The sequence below is a fragment of the Monodon monoceros genome, unplaced genomic scaffold (genome assembly GCF_005190385.1).
Source record: "Monodon monoceros isolate NGI ecotype Baffin Bay Population unplaced genomic scaffold, NGI_Narwhal_1 Super_Scaffold_20, whole genome shotgun sequence".
Lineage (NCBI taxonomy): Eukaryota > Metazoa > Chordata > Mammalia > Artiodactyla > Monodontidae > Monodon > Monodon monoceros.
The window spans coordinates 101460099-101478623 of NW_021703777.1; the positions used below are offsets into that span (position 1 = coordinate 101460099).

General features: G+C 43.3%; 1 protein-coding gene and 1 long non-coding RNA gene across 2 annotated transcripts in view; one reads left to right on the top strand and one right to left on the bottom strand.

The window, feature by feature from the left end:
- Nucleotides 1-243: 243 nt before the first annotated feature.
- Nucleotides 244-5431, top strand: LOC114902502. The gene is made up of 3 exons (XR_003795517.1): nucleotides 244-299; nucleotides 2733-2862; nucleotides 5275-5431. It is a non-coding gene; the product is annotated as an uncharacterized LOC114902502 (long non-coding RNA).
- A 5998-nt stretch (nucleotides 5432-11429) lies between these two features.
- Nucleotides 11430-18525, bottom strand: part of SLC9B1 (solute carrier family 9 member B1) — a 47336-nt gene continuing 40240 nt past the window's right edge. Inside the window, exons 8-11 of the mRNA XM_029235474.1 lie at nucleotides 17850-17999; nucleotides 14459-14567; nucleotides 13768-13904; nucleotides 11430-11669 (exon numbers count right to left, since the gene is read on the bottom strand). Coding sequence (XP_029091307.1) covers nucleotides 11457-11669; nucleotides 13768-13904; nucleotides 14459-14567; nucleotides 17850-17999 — 609 coding nt within the window. The 3' untranslated portion in view covers nucleotides 11430-11456. The remainder of the gene's footprint in view (nucleotides 11670-13767; nucleotides 13905-14458; nucleotides 14568-17849; nucleotides 18000-18525) is intronic.

Consider the following 18525-nt stretch of genomic DNA (forward strand, 5'->3'; position numbering starts at 1 on the left):
TCTTTATTCCTTTCTTATTTCCCCCAATGGATAGATGTCCTTTATATTATCAGAGAATGAAATAGGCAATATTAAAAAGGGTTTAGAGGATGCCGTGTACATGTCAGGGTCCCAGCTGTTGCCTGTGTGAAGTGCAGTTCAAAGAGGAGGGGAGGTTTTTGATGGAAAGAACAGATAAAGACGGCCTTCTCTCCCCTTTCCTCCCAGTCAAAGAATTTGAGCTCAGAGAGCTGAGGAAGACTTTAGAAAGAGCTCAAGTAGAGCAGGAGGCCCTGCAGAGGCAGCTGCTGGAGTTCCAGGTGAGGCGCTCGGGAGGGAAGCGCCCAGTTCCATCTCTGTAGCCCCATTGCTCAGCTCAGGGCCCTACCTGGTGGGGTCGGGAGGCAGGGGAAGAAGACCATGTGGTCCGATTGAAATAACGCATCACAAACCAAGGTGCCACTAGCCTCCCCACCATTCCTGCTAGAGCATACTTGTTATACATTCTTGTAAAATACAGAGTGTTTGTGTTTCCGACGTAGAGAAATTGTGCTGTGAGCCTTCTTGTGCTGCGTGCTTGCTTCACTCAAGGCTCCGTGTTCATCCACGCTGCCCCATGGCATCTGGCCTGTTACTTCTCTACCCACTGCACCTCCCTGGCCCACTCCCCCCGTTGGGGGCCTCGGTTTGCACCAGCTTCCGTGACCACAGCTTAGGGTGTGACGAGCATCCTTGCTCGCATCCTGTTCCATGAGAGGAGGTCTGGACCACATACCACAAAGAGGGTTGCCTGGTGTGGATTGGGAATAATTTTCAGTTGGCAAGTGTGTGCACATTGATGCATTGATGGGTGGTACCTGTTTTGATGAAAGCAAAGAGAAGATGTGGTGAAACCGTGCAAAAAGTCACAATTTTTAAATGTGTTATTTTATTCTGAATAAAAATTAAGTTATATTCCTTGAAGAAAATTTTGAAATTTCAGAAGACATTTTGAAATTTTTCAGAAAAATGAAATCCAATCATTAGAGAAGCATCATTAACATTTGTGTAGCATCTTCTAGTCTTGTTTTCCAGAAATATCTAAATCTGTTTACATAGATACATTTGTATATTATCTATATATTTATATATCTCTGTATTTATCTAAATAGGTAGAGATAGGTAGGTAGGTAGGAAGAGAGACAGAAACAAAGGAAAAATTGGAATAAAAACCACACAGTTTGATTCCTACGGTTGCCATTTCATTCCATAGTAAGTAAGCATTTTCACATCTCCTCCGATGTCCTTGTATGAATTGCCTCTCATGACTGCAAAATATGTCATTATGTGGATGAACCATAATGGACTCCCATTTCCCAGTTGGTGGACATTTTGGCTACATCCAATCATTATATTATAATAACACTGTGAACACTCTTGTCAGTGTTTACACTCATCCTTGAGCTCCCTGGGGAGGGATTCCTAGAAGTCTGGTGCTTACTTAAAAAGCACAAGCCTTAAAGAGGTCCAGAAAGGACGTGGCATCTGCTGTGGTCCCGAGCACAGGCTCTCGCGGTTGGAATCCAGGCTCTTCCCCCAGCTGTGTGCCTCGGGCTCTCCGCTTCATTTCTTCACCTCCCCGGTTATCAGTCTCTCCGTGCACCACTGGGGGGAACAGTAGGTCCGCCCCATGGGGTGGTTGTGAGCGATTACATGAACTGATCCACCTGGCAGGGTACCAGTGGACGTCACGGCATCGCCCTCTGGGGCTGTCCCCTCCAATGCCTCCAGCAGATTCTTCATCCCACACTTCTGTGCACCACAAAGTTCCACTGCAATTCCTGTTTCCTTTGAGTGTAGTTTTGTTACAGAACTTTGAAGAACAGTGAATGTTTAAAAAAAAAAAAAAGGAAATACCCCAGTTATCTGAAGCCATCGTGCAATGACCCCCCTGACATAGGTCCCTGGAAATCGGCCCTGCCAGGGCTCCTCGCTTAGCAGCCTGGGCGGCAGGGAGAGTGTGTGCCGGGGTGGGGAGGGGTGTCCCTTACTGTCCGGGACCTTCTTAGCAAGGCATCTCACTGAACTCCCAGCCCACATCTTAGAGGAGGACCACCACGCCTGCCTCCCAGGGATGCTGGGAGGGGCTGAGGGTGGGACACACAGTCAAGCCTTCTCCAGGGTGGGAGCCCACCCACTGCACACACAGCCCTTGCCCTGGGGCTGCCCCATGTCATCCTGGCCCCCAGGGCCCTGTAGATGGCAGCATGAGAAGGACTGGCTCAGAAATCAGGCCCAGCTGTGGGTCTGGGCTCCCGTCCGTGGTTATGGGGCTGGGGCAGGCCACTGACACCCTGGAACCTCGCTTCCCAGGTGGGGACACATCCTCAGCAGGAGGGTGAGATACTGAGTGATATAAAGGGTCCAGCACGAAGTAATAGGATTTTTAACAAGTGGGCGCTGTGTCAGTGGGGTAGCTCTTTTACTTACTGGAGGTGTGGGGAAGGGAGATTGACTATGTTCATGGATTCTGAGAGCAGCTGCAAGACCCTCTTTGTTTAATTGTTTATTTATTTGATTACTTATCTACTTGGGGCCTATTTACTTATTTACTTTTAATTATTTGTTCATTTACTTATTACTTTCTCATTTACTTATATACATATTTATATACTTATTTATTCACTTGTTCGTTTGTTCGTTCATTCATTCATTCATTCATTCCCTTGGAAAGTCTTGGAGCTAGCTGCCTGAACACTTTGGTGTTCTTTTAGAATCGGCAGCAGAGGCTGGAGGTGGAGCTGGCCGGCCTGAAGACCTACGGGGTCGTCCTGGAGAAGGAGTTTGAGAACCTGAACATGGTCCTGATGCTGTCCCACTTCGGCCTGCGAGTAATAGACATGAGTGAGCCAGCCGTCCGGGGCAGTCCCTTTCCCCCTCTCCCCAGGCCACACGCATGCTCCCTCCAGGTCCTCGCTGGTCTATAAAACCGAGGCCCAGAGGTTCCTGTCCATTCATTTATTCATGCCTGCGTCCCCCACTTCTTTACTCAGCATGCTTCCCACATGGCCAGTGCGTCCAAGTTTGCTGCTGGGTGCTGGGGGATGTACGGAGATGAACGATGATACTGTGATCCTAAATCCAGCACCCACTGGGTGCCAGGCCCTGAGCTGGGCACCGCCAGGGGATGAAGAGGTGGAGAAGCCCCTGGCCTCAAGCTCTAATCAGGTGGACAGATCCTCAGTCACTAGACTGTCGGGGTGCAGTGTCCCAGCGGAGAGCTTCCCTCCATGGACAAGGTGCTGTGGGCACTCAGTTGGGAGGCAGTTCTCTATCTACGGGAGGTGAGCTTCTAGAAGGACTTGACAGAGGAAGGACCCAAGAGGACAGTCCCAAACTCCTGAGGCAAAGAAGGGGCCAGAGGCACAGCAGGCAGGGAGCCCTGCGTGTGCCACGGAGGTGAGGGAGGGCATAGAGCACATACGTGGCTGTGTCCTGTGCAGGCCTGGTGCAAATGCTCCTCTTTGAAGAAAAAAATCATGAATACCATTTCATTGTAAAATATTTAAATGTGACCTTTTGGAGAAACATAAAATGTGACCATTCCCCTTCACTCCCCACTCCCCTGCCGGATCCCTTCCCTGCCCTCCCTAGAAGCTTTTACTGTTCGCATCTTCCTGCATCTCCTTCCTTCCAGCCGTTTTCTATCTGTTTATGAATGGGGTAGTGTCAAAAATCATTAACAACAGGAATTTCTTGAGACATGGCTGGCCATGAGCTGAGAGCAGGGTCCCTGGGGCCCCTGCTGGACCAGGCCTTAACCCCCTTGGTTGCTGGATTGGGCAGCTCCTGGGCAGTGGCTGTTTACCAATCAGTCTGGCAGATGTCAGTACTCTCAGACCTGGCGTAGCCGCACTGGTGCATTACTGGCTGGCCACCAGCACTGTGCAGGCGAGAATCAGACGGATTTGTTCACTGACAGCTTGTCTGTTTGCTATGAATGGGCAGCACCCCAGTCCCCTGCTGATTCACGCTGGGTGGGACACTTGGGGTTTCACATCACGGTGAAGCAGTGACTCCAGAACACATCACATCTGGGCACAGGGTGGAGCATCCCTGCTCTATTAATAGTGATGCCTCAAGGCCAAGGGCCCTGGCAGTGAGGCGGATGGAGCAGGCCCTGCTGCTTTGGAAATTTGGAGACTTGGCCTCTTTCCTTCCTGTGCCCTCTCCTCACCATCCTCGCTTGAGAGCATTTGCCCTGGCCAGATTCCATGTGAATTTTTATCCTTACATAGTGTAAGTGGGGCTTCCCTGGTGGTGCAGTGGTTGAGAGTCCGCCAGCCGATGCAGGGGACACGGGTTCGTGCCCCGGTCCGGGAAGATGGCACATGCCACGGAGCAGCTGGGCCCGTGAGCCATGGCCGCTGAGCCTGTGCGTCCGGAGCCTGTGCTCCGCAACGGGCCAGGCTTGAGCGCTCCTAAGAAAGGAGGATTACACAGGCTCAGGTTCCTACTGGATGTGGGAAGCAGGTAGGAGGTGTGTTCTCCAGTGTTGATAAGCCCATGGGCCCCAGCTCTCTCTCCCTCCCTGTGGCCTTTTTCTTTTCTTGTGAATTGGATCCATTTACTGCAGTCATGACAGCAGCAGCTCTGGGGAGCAGATGAAGGATGCTCTGGGGGTTGGTTAATGTCCACGTGTTCTCACGTGGGTGTCCTTCCCAGGGAAGGCATGATGGAAGGCATTGGATGTGGTGCCAGGACAGTATAATGTAAAGGAAACCAGCTTTTAGAAAACATTTACCGATCACTGGCTCCAAATTTATCAATGCATCTGGTGTCAAGTAATGTCCAGAAAGTGGTTTTGTGGGTTCAGCTCCTTCTCTGCTCCCACCACCCTCTGTTTCCTGTGGTTCCCCTCAGCCCACTCACTTGGTTCACTCCATCCAGAGACATCCTCCGAGCCCTGGGCTCGGTGCTGGGAAGCCAGAAATTCCAGGAGACATTTTATGACCTCAGAGAGCTCCAAGTCTCAGACGGTGACACTGGGGAATAAATTGGGGCTGATGATGTGACCCAGCCATCCTGCCTAAGCCTGAGTTGTGTCCAGTGGAGCACCAGGTGGGCCCTCCTCTCAGACCCCCTTCTCCAGGACCCCGTCCGAGTTCTCTGTCCGGGACCAGTGCACAGTTGTCTCTGCAGGCATGTCTGAGATGAGCAGAGCAAGCATGGGTCGTGCTTCATCTGGAGGAGCCCTTGGGCTCCATAGCCTTTTCCTGGCAGTAAACTGTCTGCTCTCCCTTTCCAACTCTGCAGTATAAAGCAGCGCCCACCCCCGCACCGACGGAACCCCAGGACGCATCCTGGACACACGGGAGTCAGCTTCCAAAGATGTATTTCCCTCAGTGGAGGAAGAGTGGAAGATCCTGGGGTCCTGCGGATGGGACAGCCAGGACGGCTCTACTGACCCAGGAAAAAATAAATTGTGCATGTGTGTTTGCACAACAGACGCAATCTGTCTTTTGTCTGGGGCTTGGCAGTATCTGCCCTGTAAGTGTTCCTTCTACGGACTAAAAGTTGAGCAGCTTTAATGTGGGAATATGTTGGTGGATTGTGTCTGCCTCTGCAAGCACAGAGGGTGAGTGCAGTGCATACCTGCTCGCAGGGCACACTGTGCCCAGCAGCCCTGAGTCTCTGGCGTACTTTGAGCAGCCCCTCTCCTGCTCAGTCTCTTGGACACTTTGGTTTCCTCTACTGAATTATAAAGACAGTACTGCTGCCCATCAGCCTCGAGGGATGGGATGAAGATGGAGTAACACAATTATCTTGTATGAATTTAGGTCCCCTGGAAGCTGACCTTGAGATCAGGACCTGCACGAAGCAGGTAGTTTGGGAGGTGATCCAAGTAGGGGAGTGGGGAACTGAAACAGGCAGGGGAGGACAGACATGAGAGGGTGCACTGTATCAGCAAGAAACTGTGGCTGAACCCCCAGGGAAATTCTGGGAGCCAGGGTAGGACCCATACCTGAGAGCATCCCACCCAGTGGCCTGGAAGGTGGGGTATTTATCCACCAACTCCCTTCCATCAGTGCTGGAGGATGGCTTCCAGGAAGGGTCAATTCCTTTTCCTTCCAGCCTGCTGTGCAGGTGACAAGGGGGGGGGCAGGAGGCCAGAAGAGCCTTGAGCAGGGAAATGTACGCTGCAGTTGGAAGGCTGGCCAGCGTGCCCCCAGGGGTGGCAAGGACAAGGGATGTGAGTAGGGCACCAGCAGTGTCTGTTATGGGGCTGTTGTAGGGCCTTATAGGCTATTAATTGATATACAGCTACAAAATGGGGGCAGGGGTCATGGTGGGTCCTGTACACACATGGGTGTAGACATCAGGGACTAGGTCTGCCTGCCTGAAGCAAAGACCCGACCACAGTGGCTTCACCACATAACAAAAGGTCCAGCAGTGAGCAGCAGGGACAGGGACAGCAGCTGCCCAGAGGGGCCCACGCACCTCTTTCTACTCAGTTCCCTCCAGCACTGGCTCTTGTGTGTATATCCATTGCCCCCAGGGTAGCTCTCCAACCTCCAGCATTGCTTCTGCACTCCAGGCATGCTGGGGGCAAAGGGAAGGGCAAAAGGGAGGCTCCAGCTGGTCAGCCTCCTTTTACAAAGAGCTTCCAGAAAGCCCCACTTTCTAGAAGAGTTTTCAGAAAGCAACTTCCACGTGTATCTCAGGGACCAAGATGGCGGCATTTGGCCAAGACAGCTGCAAGGGAGGCTGGGAAATGTATTTTAGGTGAAAACAGGACCACCCAGAGCAAAGTTGGTTTGGGTTAGTGAGGAAAAAGGAGTTAGAGAAGAAATGGGAGGGCAGAGGGCAAGCCCCAGTGGACACCATTTCTAGAGGAGGAAGCCAGCTTGTGATCCTGTGGAGGTCTGTGTGCAGTCTGGCCGGCGTCCTTGTGGAGGAGCCCAGCGTCTCTCTGCTCAGCAGATGACGATGGAGTGTCTCCGAGCCTGTTTATGGCAGCATTCAGCCGGGGTGATAGCCGCTGCTCTAGGGCTGTTGAAAGCCTGCTCTGTACCTGGTGCTTTGTACACATTTCACTTAATGCACCCAGTGCCCTCGCAAGGCAGCTCTGCTTGAGCCACTTACCTACTTATGGAAAGACAGGAGCCCAGTAATTGGCCCGAGATGAGATGCTGTTGGCAAGGGGGCCAGATTTGGTTTCCATCACAACTGTATCCTATGGAAGTTCAGCTCTTTGCTTTAACCGCATTGGCCTACAGGACTGGTAGCTGCTTTGCAGGAGGAAGGTCATCTGCCTCTTTCCAAACAACTCAGTCCCTCCCTCCCTAGTTACCCTGTCCCACATTTACCTACAGCTCAAAGTCACACTCCCTGAATCTTGTTGAATAAGAACACCCAGATTATCCAAATTAGACCACGAAGAGGACGGCCAGATTTAGCAAATAAAAATACAGGACACTAGTTAAATTTGGATTCAGATAAACAATGACTCTTAGTATAAGTATGTCCCATGCAATATTGAGGACATACTGAAAAATCGTTCAGAAAATTTTAACTGGACACTCATATTTTATCTGACAGCCCTAACATGCATGCCTCGCTGGCTGTGTAACACACCAAGCTCAGCCCCTTCATTCTATGGGCAGGAAAACATGTGGATTTCTCCCAGGAGGATGCACAGCACATTGGTGGTGGCCCCTGAACTATATGCAGGTCCCAGAATCTGAGGCCCTGACTTTTTCGCCAAAGCAAGAGAAGCAGGCGATGGCAGGTCCTAAGAGAGGCAGGGCGGGCCTCCTCGGGTGCAGGTGGAAACTTTAGCCATGGATGGTGGGGAAGGTTGATTCTAGCCTCAGCTCTGCTTCCAAAACCCTGCGGGGCCTGGAGCCCATCCTTTCATTTCTGTTTCCCCACTTGCTGCAAGGGAGCTGGACTAGCCCGGGTCTAACACTTCAAGTCTGAATGCCCAAACGCACCCTGACGTATGTTATCTCCACTTAGCAGCTGTGGGATTCTGAGCAAGGCTTTCCTCCTTGAGCCTCAGTTATCTGCTCTGTAAAATGGGAATGTCAACACCTGGTGGGGTCACTGCCAGAACCAAGGAGCTGTGCCTTATAAGGCACCCTGCAGAGGGCCTGCAATCTGCAGGGGCTCTGGACATGGATGTGCCTGTTGTCCCTGACAACCGCTCTGCCAGGATCCGTTCTGGGACTCATGGTGACAATAAGACCTTGATCGACCACCTGACAGTTGCTGAGTGTGTCTCATGCTCATCCCCACCGACGAGCCTCTTTGCTGAAGTGACTCCATTCACCAGGCACCATGGGGTCTGGCTTGGGTTTAGGTTTCTCACGCCCCTCCAGGGCGCTGGCAGTGCAGGACCCCATGCCACTGCCCTAGGTGGGATGCAGGGCTGGGGTGGGGGATGATGCTATTGGGGTAGTCCAGATGCAGAGAGGTCCAGATGCAGGAACTCAGTGGAGCCTCCTTCTAGGTGCCCCACCCTCCTCAACCCAAGTCTTGGCCCAGAAATCTGACTCCCTCCAGATCCAGTCACTGAGGCCCTCCAGGTGGGGTGACTCCACAGGTCCGGGCCCAGCCTCTGCATGAAGTACCCCAGGGAAACCAAATCACTGGGGGTGATGGGGCTCACAACAAGACCACGGTGCCCTCAGACTGCAGGAGTGACAACTGTACTGGGTATGCCCCCTGGCCAGCAGGGCTGAAACGTAATTATCTGAGCTGGACTTGTGTTCAAGGAGGCATAGAAAGAAATAGAATTGATGTGTTACCCAGCACACACAAATAGAGTTAAAACCGAACCCATGCAAAACAATAGTCACGCTACTTCAGGGGTACACTCTGACACTTTGTCTTCTTTTCTATTTCATATTTTAAAACTGTTGGGCACAGCCCACCAAATTGATTTCAGGACTTCCTAATAGGTCATGGCTACAGTTAAATAAATCTTTCTTGGGCATCCTCACTGCAGGCCCCTTAGGTACGATTACTGGAATCTATGACTGAGCAGGTTGGAGTTCTGGCCTGAACTCTTTCCTCTGTTCACTCTGGGAGGCAAGAAACCTGGGCTGGGCATCTAGCTCTGCCTGCCTGCAGGGATGGGCTGTGGTGGGTGAGACACTGAGAACTCTGAGAGTAGAGGTGGTTGATAAACCTCCTGCTGTAGAATGAAGTAGAAGTACAGCTGAGCTGTTAGGAGCACTGGCTCTGGAGCCAGACTGGGTGTGCAGACACTGCCACTTGCTAGCTGTGTGACCCTGGGTAAGTCACTTTACCTTCAGGACGCTCAGTTTCCCCATCTGTAAAATGGGGATGATAGCAGGACCTCATCGGATCGTTGTGAGGATTACATGGATTCCTACACCAGGTCTGGCATGTGGGGAGTTCAGTAAATATTAGCCAGGATGGTCATCATGGCTGACTTCACAGGTGTGCAACCTCTCAAGTCTCACAGAGTCCCACTCTCAGAAGGACTTCGTTTAGTGCTTTGCTGTCGCCATCTTGAAAGTCAGTAATTTTTTCTTTGAACTTGTGCTTTGTAATTGACGTCTGACAGGACAACACAGTATGCACATGGGATGTGCCAGGTTGCAGTGCACACAGGCACAGTGGGCAGTGCTCCAAGCAGTTAGCTTGGTTGCTGGGCTACACACATACACATATGCCAGGGGTGGCCTGGGGCACTGTGGGGTCCTGGATAGGGGGTGGCCGGGGCTGGGACCTAGGCCTGGGTTGCTGGTGGTGATGGTGGCATTAGTGAGAGACACTAGGAGAGATGAGGAACTCTATCCCTGGAGCCTGTCCTGGGGGGACCTACATAAACATTAACTCTCTGGCCTGAGGGCCAGGGTAGGAACTGCAGGGGCTCAGGCAGTAAACTTTGTCAGTAAATTATTACAGAATTGAAGTAAACACATGGACATTGCAATACAGCATGCCAGGAGTTATTAGAACTCGTCAGTGAACTTAGAATCTCTGGTTTTGAAAGCTATTGTAATGCTACGAATATCCAAAGGCTTATAAATAGAAATTAAACGTAAACGTTGTCACATTTGATGGTAAAAAACACTATATCCATATCAAGCTTTGATGAACCAATGATTAAAGAGGAAGACAATTTTAAAATAAATTTCCCTTGTAATTCAAGGTATAGCAAAAGAATGCATAAATAGGGGATTGAACTATATACAAGTCATGAAGCCACTTTTGGTTTCTGGTATAAGCTCCACAAGTTACAGGAAATGTCAGACAGTAAACATTAAAATATCATTGTATACACTGATACATTTCCAATGTATCAGTGTATACATTTACATTTAAAACTAAATTCAGGCTTACATGAAACTGATCTGTATGAAGAGTTAAATCTTTTTAGAAAAAAGCATTCTGCGAGAATCATCAGCTCTAGATGTACTAGAATTTGTATTTCAAAATAATTTATCAGAAATGTATCCCGATGTGATCACAGCTTGTAGAATACTCTTCACAGCTCCAATAATGGTTGTATCAGCAGAAAGTTCCTTCTCAAAATGAAAAATTATCAGAAATGTTTTGTGATTGCGCCTTTGTCAAGAGCAACTGATGTCACTTTCCATCATATCGATAGAAAATGAGTGGCTAAAAGTATAAATTTTGATGAACCTAATACACAAATTTGCACAGAAGCAGCCAGGAAAATCTTGTCACCAAGCTATCATGTTAATAAGCTATTATTTGTTGTATTATATACATTATGACACCAAAAGTTTATTTTTACAATTTGTAAGTGTATGTTGTTACTCATGTGTCACTATTGTTCTTATGATATTGTGTGCATAATAAAATAGTCTAAAGGGAAACACTTTAACTCTTTTAACTGCACTTTTTCCCTGTTTTTGAAACAAGGGGCCCCACATTTTTATCTTCCACTGGGCCCCACAAATTATGTAGTGAAGTGATGGGATGCAGGTGAAAAGCACTGTATAAACTGTAGTAAAACCAGAATTTAAAATGCATTCAGTTGACCCACTTAAATTTGGTGTGTTTTATTCTTGTCATTTTTTTTCTTTTTTCTGGTAATCCTTTTAACTGAATTACTAACCTGATGGAGAGTTCTACTCCTATTTAGAGACTTATACTATCTTATCTTTCTGTCATTAGGTTCATTTAATTTTTTATTATGCTTAGTTTGTATTATGACAGTAAATCCAACCTGATAGAGTTCTTTCAACTTTCCTAGGGTATTTATAAATTTACTTTGTTCTTGAAACACATAAATACTAACAAGGCATTCTATTTTATATTATTTTTGTTAAATTAACTTTGGAATAAAAAGTCATAGGAAACATCTGTAGTGAAATCATATATTTGTTAACTCCTTGGTTCTGTGTAGTCTCCACATATTTGTACTTTTTAATTTTTCTCTCATGTAAGAGAATTCATTAAGAGAAGCAGGCAGGTGATGGCAAATCAACTTTTTAATGAAGTTCTAATCCTGCTAATTCCACTTTCATTTTGTTTGGATCATGGCGAGTAAGTACTTTAGGTCCCAGAATGCCAATAATTAGAGCTCCATTTGGAGCTGTGATCAAGATGGCTAGAAAAGCTATTGTCATCACATCCTTCGAATATGGTTCCAAATGGGGTGCACTGATTCTTGCTCTTTCTAGAGCCAGAGGACCTAAAACAGCCTACATTTAGAGGAGAAAAAGATGAGGCATAAAGAAAAATGTTAAATGGAGTTAACATACAATAAAAGTAAATAGCCCTGTTAAAACAAATAACACCTAGCACTAGACTACTAGAAAAGAGACAAGACAAAGTGTTGAAGAATTTTCATAAATTACTCATCAATCCTATGTTCTTCCTAGCAAATATATCTGGAAGGACAGTGAAAAAGTGACAAACCAGTGTGCAGACATTTGGGGGCTGTTTTTGTTTTCTTGTCATCTCAGCTTTCCCCTGTTTAAATACATTTTTTGAGTGCTCACATTATTTTCAGAACCTTAGGAGTTTCACCTAAACCAGAGCTTTGCATATTTGCCTTTACCATGTACCACTAGGTTCCTGGCTACAATGAGACAACACAAAATGCTAAGGTTTCTTATGGTTCTTTAGGATTTTGTTGTCTGTCTTCTTGTTCTTACTACTGGGTGGCAGTGTGATACAGTAAAACTGACAAGAGGTTTGGAATCTATACACTGGGCACTGAGACGTTACAAAGTAACTTGCCTAAGGTTATAGGCAAGTAACATGGTATTCAAAATAGGCAGCCTGGTCCCAAGGACCTGCTTTTCTAACCATGACATATAGAGAGTTTTGTTGCATGGAAACTCACAAGCTTCTGTTTTGGAATAACAATGGAGAAAATCTCAGGAAATCAAGACATTGTATTGCCAGGTTAAACAGTCTGACAATAAGTAGCAATACCTTATCACTGAATCAGAGAGCAAAACTACAAGGTCTGGCTTTTCTCTCTCTTTCATTCATTCATCATTCATTCTTGTAGGCATGGAATGCTTATTTATTGTGTACCTCCGGCATGTTAGGCACTGTGTTAAGTGCTAGGGAAAAAGAATAACAGAAAAAACAAGCACTGTTCCTATCCTTCCTATATAATCTAGCGGGGAGATTCAGTCATCAATCAAATAGTCATACAAATTAAATATATAATTAAAAATAATATATGTGCATTCATGTATGGTAGAGTGGGTGGCAGGCATAGGAAAGATATATTTTAAAAAGAATCAACATCTCTAGTTTAAAATCGTAACACTTAGCTCTACAATATTCAGCAAAATGTAAAAATTCCAATTTTCAGATATACTCTTTTTTTAATAATCAAAAAAAGGTGTTTTTTTTTTAAGATTTAAACAATGATTCAAATATAATGCAAATCTGACACCTCACACTCTGATACCTAAAGGAAAAGCACTCCTCAGAGCATCCTACAGCCCCACAACCAGCTCCTTCCCATGCACAGAGTTGCTGCTCCCTACCCCCCACCCCCAAGTTCATTCACTTTCAGGGGCTTCTTATGTGATTTTGGACTCACAAATAAGTTGTAAAAGTAATACAAAGACTTTCTATATACCCTTCATCCAGATTTCCCAAATGTTAACTCTTGTATGACCACAGTACAATAATCAAAAATCAGAAAATTAACACTGATATAATATATATTATATATATACACACACACATACACTAATCTAGAGACCTCATGCAAATTTCAACAACTGTCCAACTAATGTCCTGTTTTTTGGACCAGGAGCCAATGCCTGAACTAAATCCACTGCATTTAGTAAGTGTTTCCTTGGTCTCCTTTTATGGGAGACATATCCTTAGTCTGTCTTTGTCTTACGTGACCTTGACACTTTTGAAGAGTACTGGTCAATTTTGCATACTGTCTCTCACTTTGCTTTTGTCTAATGTTTTCTCATGATAAGATTGACATTATGTGTATTTGGCAGGAACGCCCAGAAGTAATGATGTGCCCTTTTCAGTGCATTCAGACATACTCTTATTTTATATCTTGGGAAAATAGAAAAATATTTTTGTAAGTTTAGGAAGTATTTGTCATTAAAAGCACAGTTTTCAATTTCAGGAAAATTGCTTTTAAAAGTGAGTTTCTTAAAGAGTACATTAATTTTAATGAGTAGTTACGATCAATCAAACATTTTAAAAGTAAGATTAATGGCCCATATTTTGTGACTGGATGTTTTTTTCATTTAGAATTTTTAAAAAAATCAACATTAAAATAATTAGAATGACTTAATATGTTCTTACTTGGACTGTAGCTTTGGGCATCCACGATAAAGCAATAAATATTTTCTCCTTAAAATTAAAACCAGCAAAAGACATCAATACAAATGTAAAAGAAATTCGAACCAATAATGCCAAACTCAGTGTAACAACACAAATGCCTACAACAGATAAAAACAAACATAAATAACACAATATTTGGGAAGTAGTGGTTCTTTATGCCTAGAGATATGATTTGTAAATGGGCTGAAAGCATTTTAGGGCTAGTGTCTCTGTATATCTTTATTTTTTTAAGTAAAAACAATAATCATAATAATACAAATATGATTGAGGCTTCTATGTAAAGTGCAAGGGATAATATGATGGTGGAGGTATGATGAAAAATAAGATAAATTACATTTATTTAATTCTGAGCTAACAGACATTGAACTTTTACTATAAATGAAAGTATTCAAAAGATGCTAATGGTATCCAATATTCCCCCTCAGAAAAATTTCTAATCTCCATTTCCTCAGATCACTCAGGGAAGATATTCAGGGTTGTCTTTGGTTACAAAGAGCGTACAGGATAAAGGAAGAACAAATGTATGTTACACATGTACTTCTGAAGAAGGTCCTTGTAGCATTCAAAGACATGTTGTAAATAAAAATAAAAATTATTCAGTTTTCTTAAATATTTTCAAATCTTATATTTTTGTGCCTCTAATCATTCTTACCAATAGCATTTGATTTAAGAGATGTGACAGATACTTCCGCTCCAACCAAACCGAAAAGAAGAGGTTGAAAAATATTCCATGCAGTTCCAATAATTTTTTGGACTCTAATCTGTAGAAAAGGGTAATAAATTTTCAGTTATTGTGACACATATAAGTATTTGCATTTCAGAGGTTTAAAGTCTCTCTTAACATTTAATAAACTTAAGATATTTTATTTGTAGAAGAAATGTTAAAACAATAAAAATTAAATGAGTAGGTTAATTCTTTTATACAAACACCTAGGTAGAATTTGATTAAAAGAAATCTACAAAGCAATAAAATAAAAATATTATTTGGTAATTCTGTCATGGAACAAGTAAGGTCTTTGAAGTTCCACACATGCTCTGATGGTACAGTAAGAGTTCTACCTTTTGTTTGTAAGGCAACTGAACAGAGATAGAACTACATCATGCCTGATGAGAACATACTCAAGATCATTCAGACATTTCAGCTCTCAAAAATGAGCTGGGAAGATCTCCACTAAAAATTATCCTGGGACCAAATCCCATGAAAGTGAATCCTGATAGGTCCTAAACAACTAGGAAAAAAATTCTGGTAATCTGTTAGGCCTGCTTCCAAAGGAGCCATATTGAAAACATCAAAGTTACTTTCTCCTTAAAACCAAACCAAAACATTTAATAGATTCTAACTTGACTGCCTGCCTGGCTTCCCTTTCTGGGAATGAATCCCCCCAGTGCTGCTTCCACAATTACATGGTTATAGGAAATGCCCCTAGTGACATAACAGTACTCTGGCTCTTTTCCAGGAATTTGGATGAAGGGATTTTAGTCTCAGTTTGGGTTTATCTTTTTTTTTACAGGTGGAGATACATAAAACTTTAATATCCTTTGTTTGAGGCATAAACTATCTTCATAACTACTCCCCTTATGACTAGGTTTTCTGGTTGCCGTTTATAAAAGTAAGTTTAAAAAAGGAAGTAACAAAAGAAAACCAATATTACTCTTTCTTCTTTGTAGCACATTATCCTAGTTGTTACTTTTAATCTTTAAAATCTATTTATTCTTTACCTTTTGATTTCCTTTATCATGTAAACAAACCAGTAGTTTTCATTTATTTGTAATTTATTATTAGTGATTTAATTTCTCTTATAATTATGAATTTATCAGAATGCTAAACAAAATGCCCATATGATTTTTGGATAGGGAAGTTCTCAAGCTGATTCTAAAATTTATCTAAGAAAGAATATGGGCAGGAACAGCCAAGAAATAATTTAAAAATAGGTATAATAAGAGGGAATCTTCTATATAGATTTTGAGACATAAAACTACAGTGATTTAAAATAGAGTGGTATTGGGCTTCCCTGGTGGCGCAGTGGTTGACAGTCTGCCTGCCGATGCAGGGGACGCGGGTTCGTGCCCCGGTACGGGAGGATCCCACATGCCGCAGAGCGGCTGGGCCCGTGAGCCATGGCCGCTGAGCCTGCGCGCCCGGAGCCTGTGCTCCACAACGGGAGAGGCCACAACAGTGAGAGGCCCGCGTACCGCCAAAAAAAAAAAAAATAGAGTGGCATTGGCATAGAAATAGATAAGTTTAAATAGATTCCAGAAGTAAATTTATATATACATATATATATATAGGAGTTTAGCACATGTTAAAAGAGACACTTAAAAAGTCATTGAATAATTAATGGATTAATCAATAAATACTTTGGCAAAAATAGACGATACAATTCATATGCATATATATATTATATGTATGTATATATATATATGTATGTCTATGAATACATATATATAAACACACACATGTACATCCTTACCTCACATCATTCACAAAAATAGATTCCAGAGGGATTAAAGAACTAAATGAAAAACGAAACAAATGACCAAAGTATTAGATGATAATATATAAGATGTTATAATGTTTATAATCTCATAATCTTGGATGAAAAAATTTTTCTTGAACAAGATGCAGAACCCAAACCAAAAAGGAAAAACTGACAGATTTGACTATAGGAAATTTTACTGCCATAAAAAAGACATCAAAAAAAAAGTTGAAGATAAGCAAAAATTACACGCAACCTGTAGACAACAAAGAATTAGTAGCCCTAACATATAAAGAAACTCTATAAATTAGGAACAAAAAGGCTAATAAACCAATTAAAAAATGGGCAAAGAATATGAGTAAGTAGTTATAAAAGAATATATGGATAGAAGCTTACTCCACTACTAATCAGAGAAATATAAATAAAGAATAACAATGTAATATAGTTTCTTACCCATTGTTAAAAAAAAATTGATAATATCCAAGATTGTTGATGGGTTTAGGTATTAGAGACTCTCCTACACTGCTGGTAGTAAACAGTGTAAATAAAATCCTTTTTAGGGATAATTTGGCAGTACCCATCAAAATAGAAATGTACAATTTCTAAATCCAGCCATTCCACTTCTAGAAATCTATTCCTTCAGAAGTACTTATACATTTGCAAAACCACAGATGAATAGGATTGTTAATGGAAGTACTGTTTGTAATAACAAAACATGGAAGTGATCTGTCTACAGATAGAGGAGTGATTAGAGGAAATGATCTGGGAAGGGGATTTGATATTTGGCAATGGTGGGGGAAGGGGAGTCTTTTACATTGTATTCCATATGTGGGCCTTCTTACTGTTTTATTTATTTATTATTATTATTTTAAAAATAAATTTATTTATTTATTCATTTATATTTGGCTGCATTGGGTCTTCCTTGCTGCGTGCAGGCTTTCTTTTAGTTGAGGTGAGTGGGTGCTACTCTTCATTGCGGTGAGCAGGCTTCTCATTGCGGTGGCTTCTCCTGTTGTGGAGCACAGGCTCTAGGTGCGCGGGCTTTAGTAGTTGTGGCACGCAGGCTCAGTAGCTGTGGCTCGCAGGCTCTAGAGCGCAGGCTCAGTAGTTGTGGCGCATGGGCTTTGTTGCTCAGCAGCATGTGGGATCTTCCCGGACCAGGGCTCGAATCCATGTCCCCTGCATTAGCAGAAGGATTCTTAACCACTGCACCACCAGGGAAGTCCCCTTCTTACTGTTTTAATATTTTATGAGCATATTTGCATGTATTAATTGTATAACTAAAATTTTAATAAATAAAATAATTAAATCAATAAAAGTTATATAATCCTATTGCATTAAACTTGGGAAAAAGAGAGAGGCCTGATGTGATAACTCAACTTCTGATTGCGTTGTAGTCCTTCTTCTAAATATTTTATTTCCTTGACTGATTCATTCACTGCCTTGAAGATACAAACTTATGGAACATCTTCCAACTAGAGTGCAATTTCCTAAAATGTCCATTATAGATGTAAGAAAAATGCAGTTATTTTATCTTTTAAAAAATGGTGTATTAAAAATATTCACCTTTTCTTTGGACCAACTTGTCCCTGCAATGAAACTCAACACTAGTGTGCATAATCCTCCAGCTGCATGCAAACCCATGCGATGGCTGCCTAAGACAGCAGAAACACACATACTCAAAATAAGAAATGCTCTCTTCACTGCAAGCTTTCCCTAGAATTTGATAGATATTTGGAAATTAATTTATGTTAAAGATATAATACAATTATCATATTATCTATCATTTATTATTGACCCTTTGATACCATGTCTTATGTTGTATAAAATAATGTCTAAAATTTTGACTTTCTCACCACATATTTTAGCAAACTTGGTATCAAGTGACAAAATTTGCAATTACTGAGTTTCATCTTCTGCCATATCTCTGATACTAATGTCAGTAAAATGGTTATAATACTTTAACTGTAAGAGAAGAAGGAAAGAAAAGAGACCCATATAACCTGTAGTTCCATATAACATATCCAAAGAATTCTCAAAAATAAATGTCTGAATATCTTTTTAGCTAAGACAATAACTGCAGGGAAATTAAGATGGAAGTTACAGAAATCTAAGAGTAATGGGATATTCTTTAGGGCAGGAAGGGGTTGAGTTTGATAGTGTGTCCTTGGTCAAAGGGAGCGGGAGTGAATTTAAGTCAGAAAATATGCAGAGATAAATGGGAATATATTTCTCCAAAAAT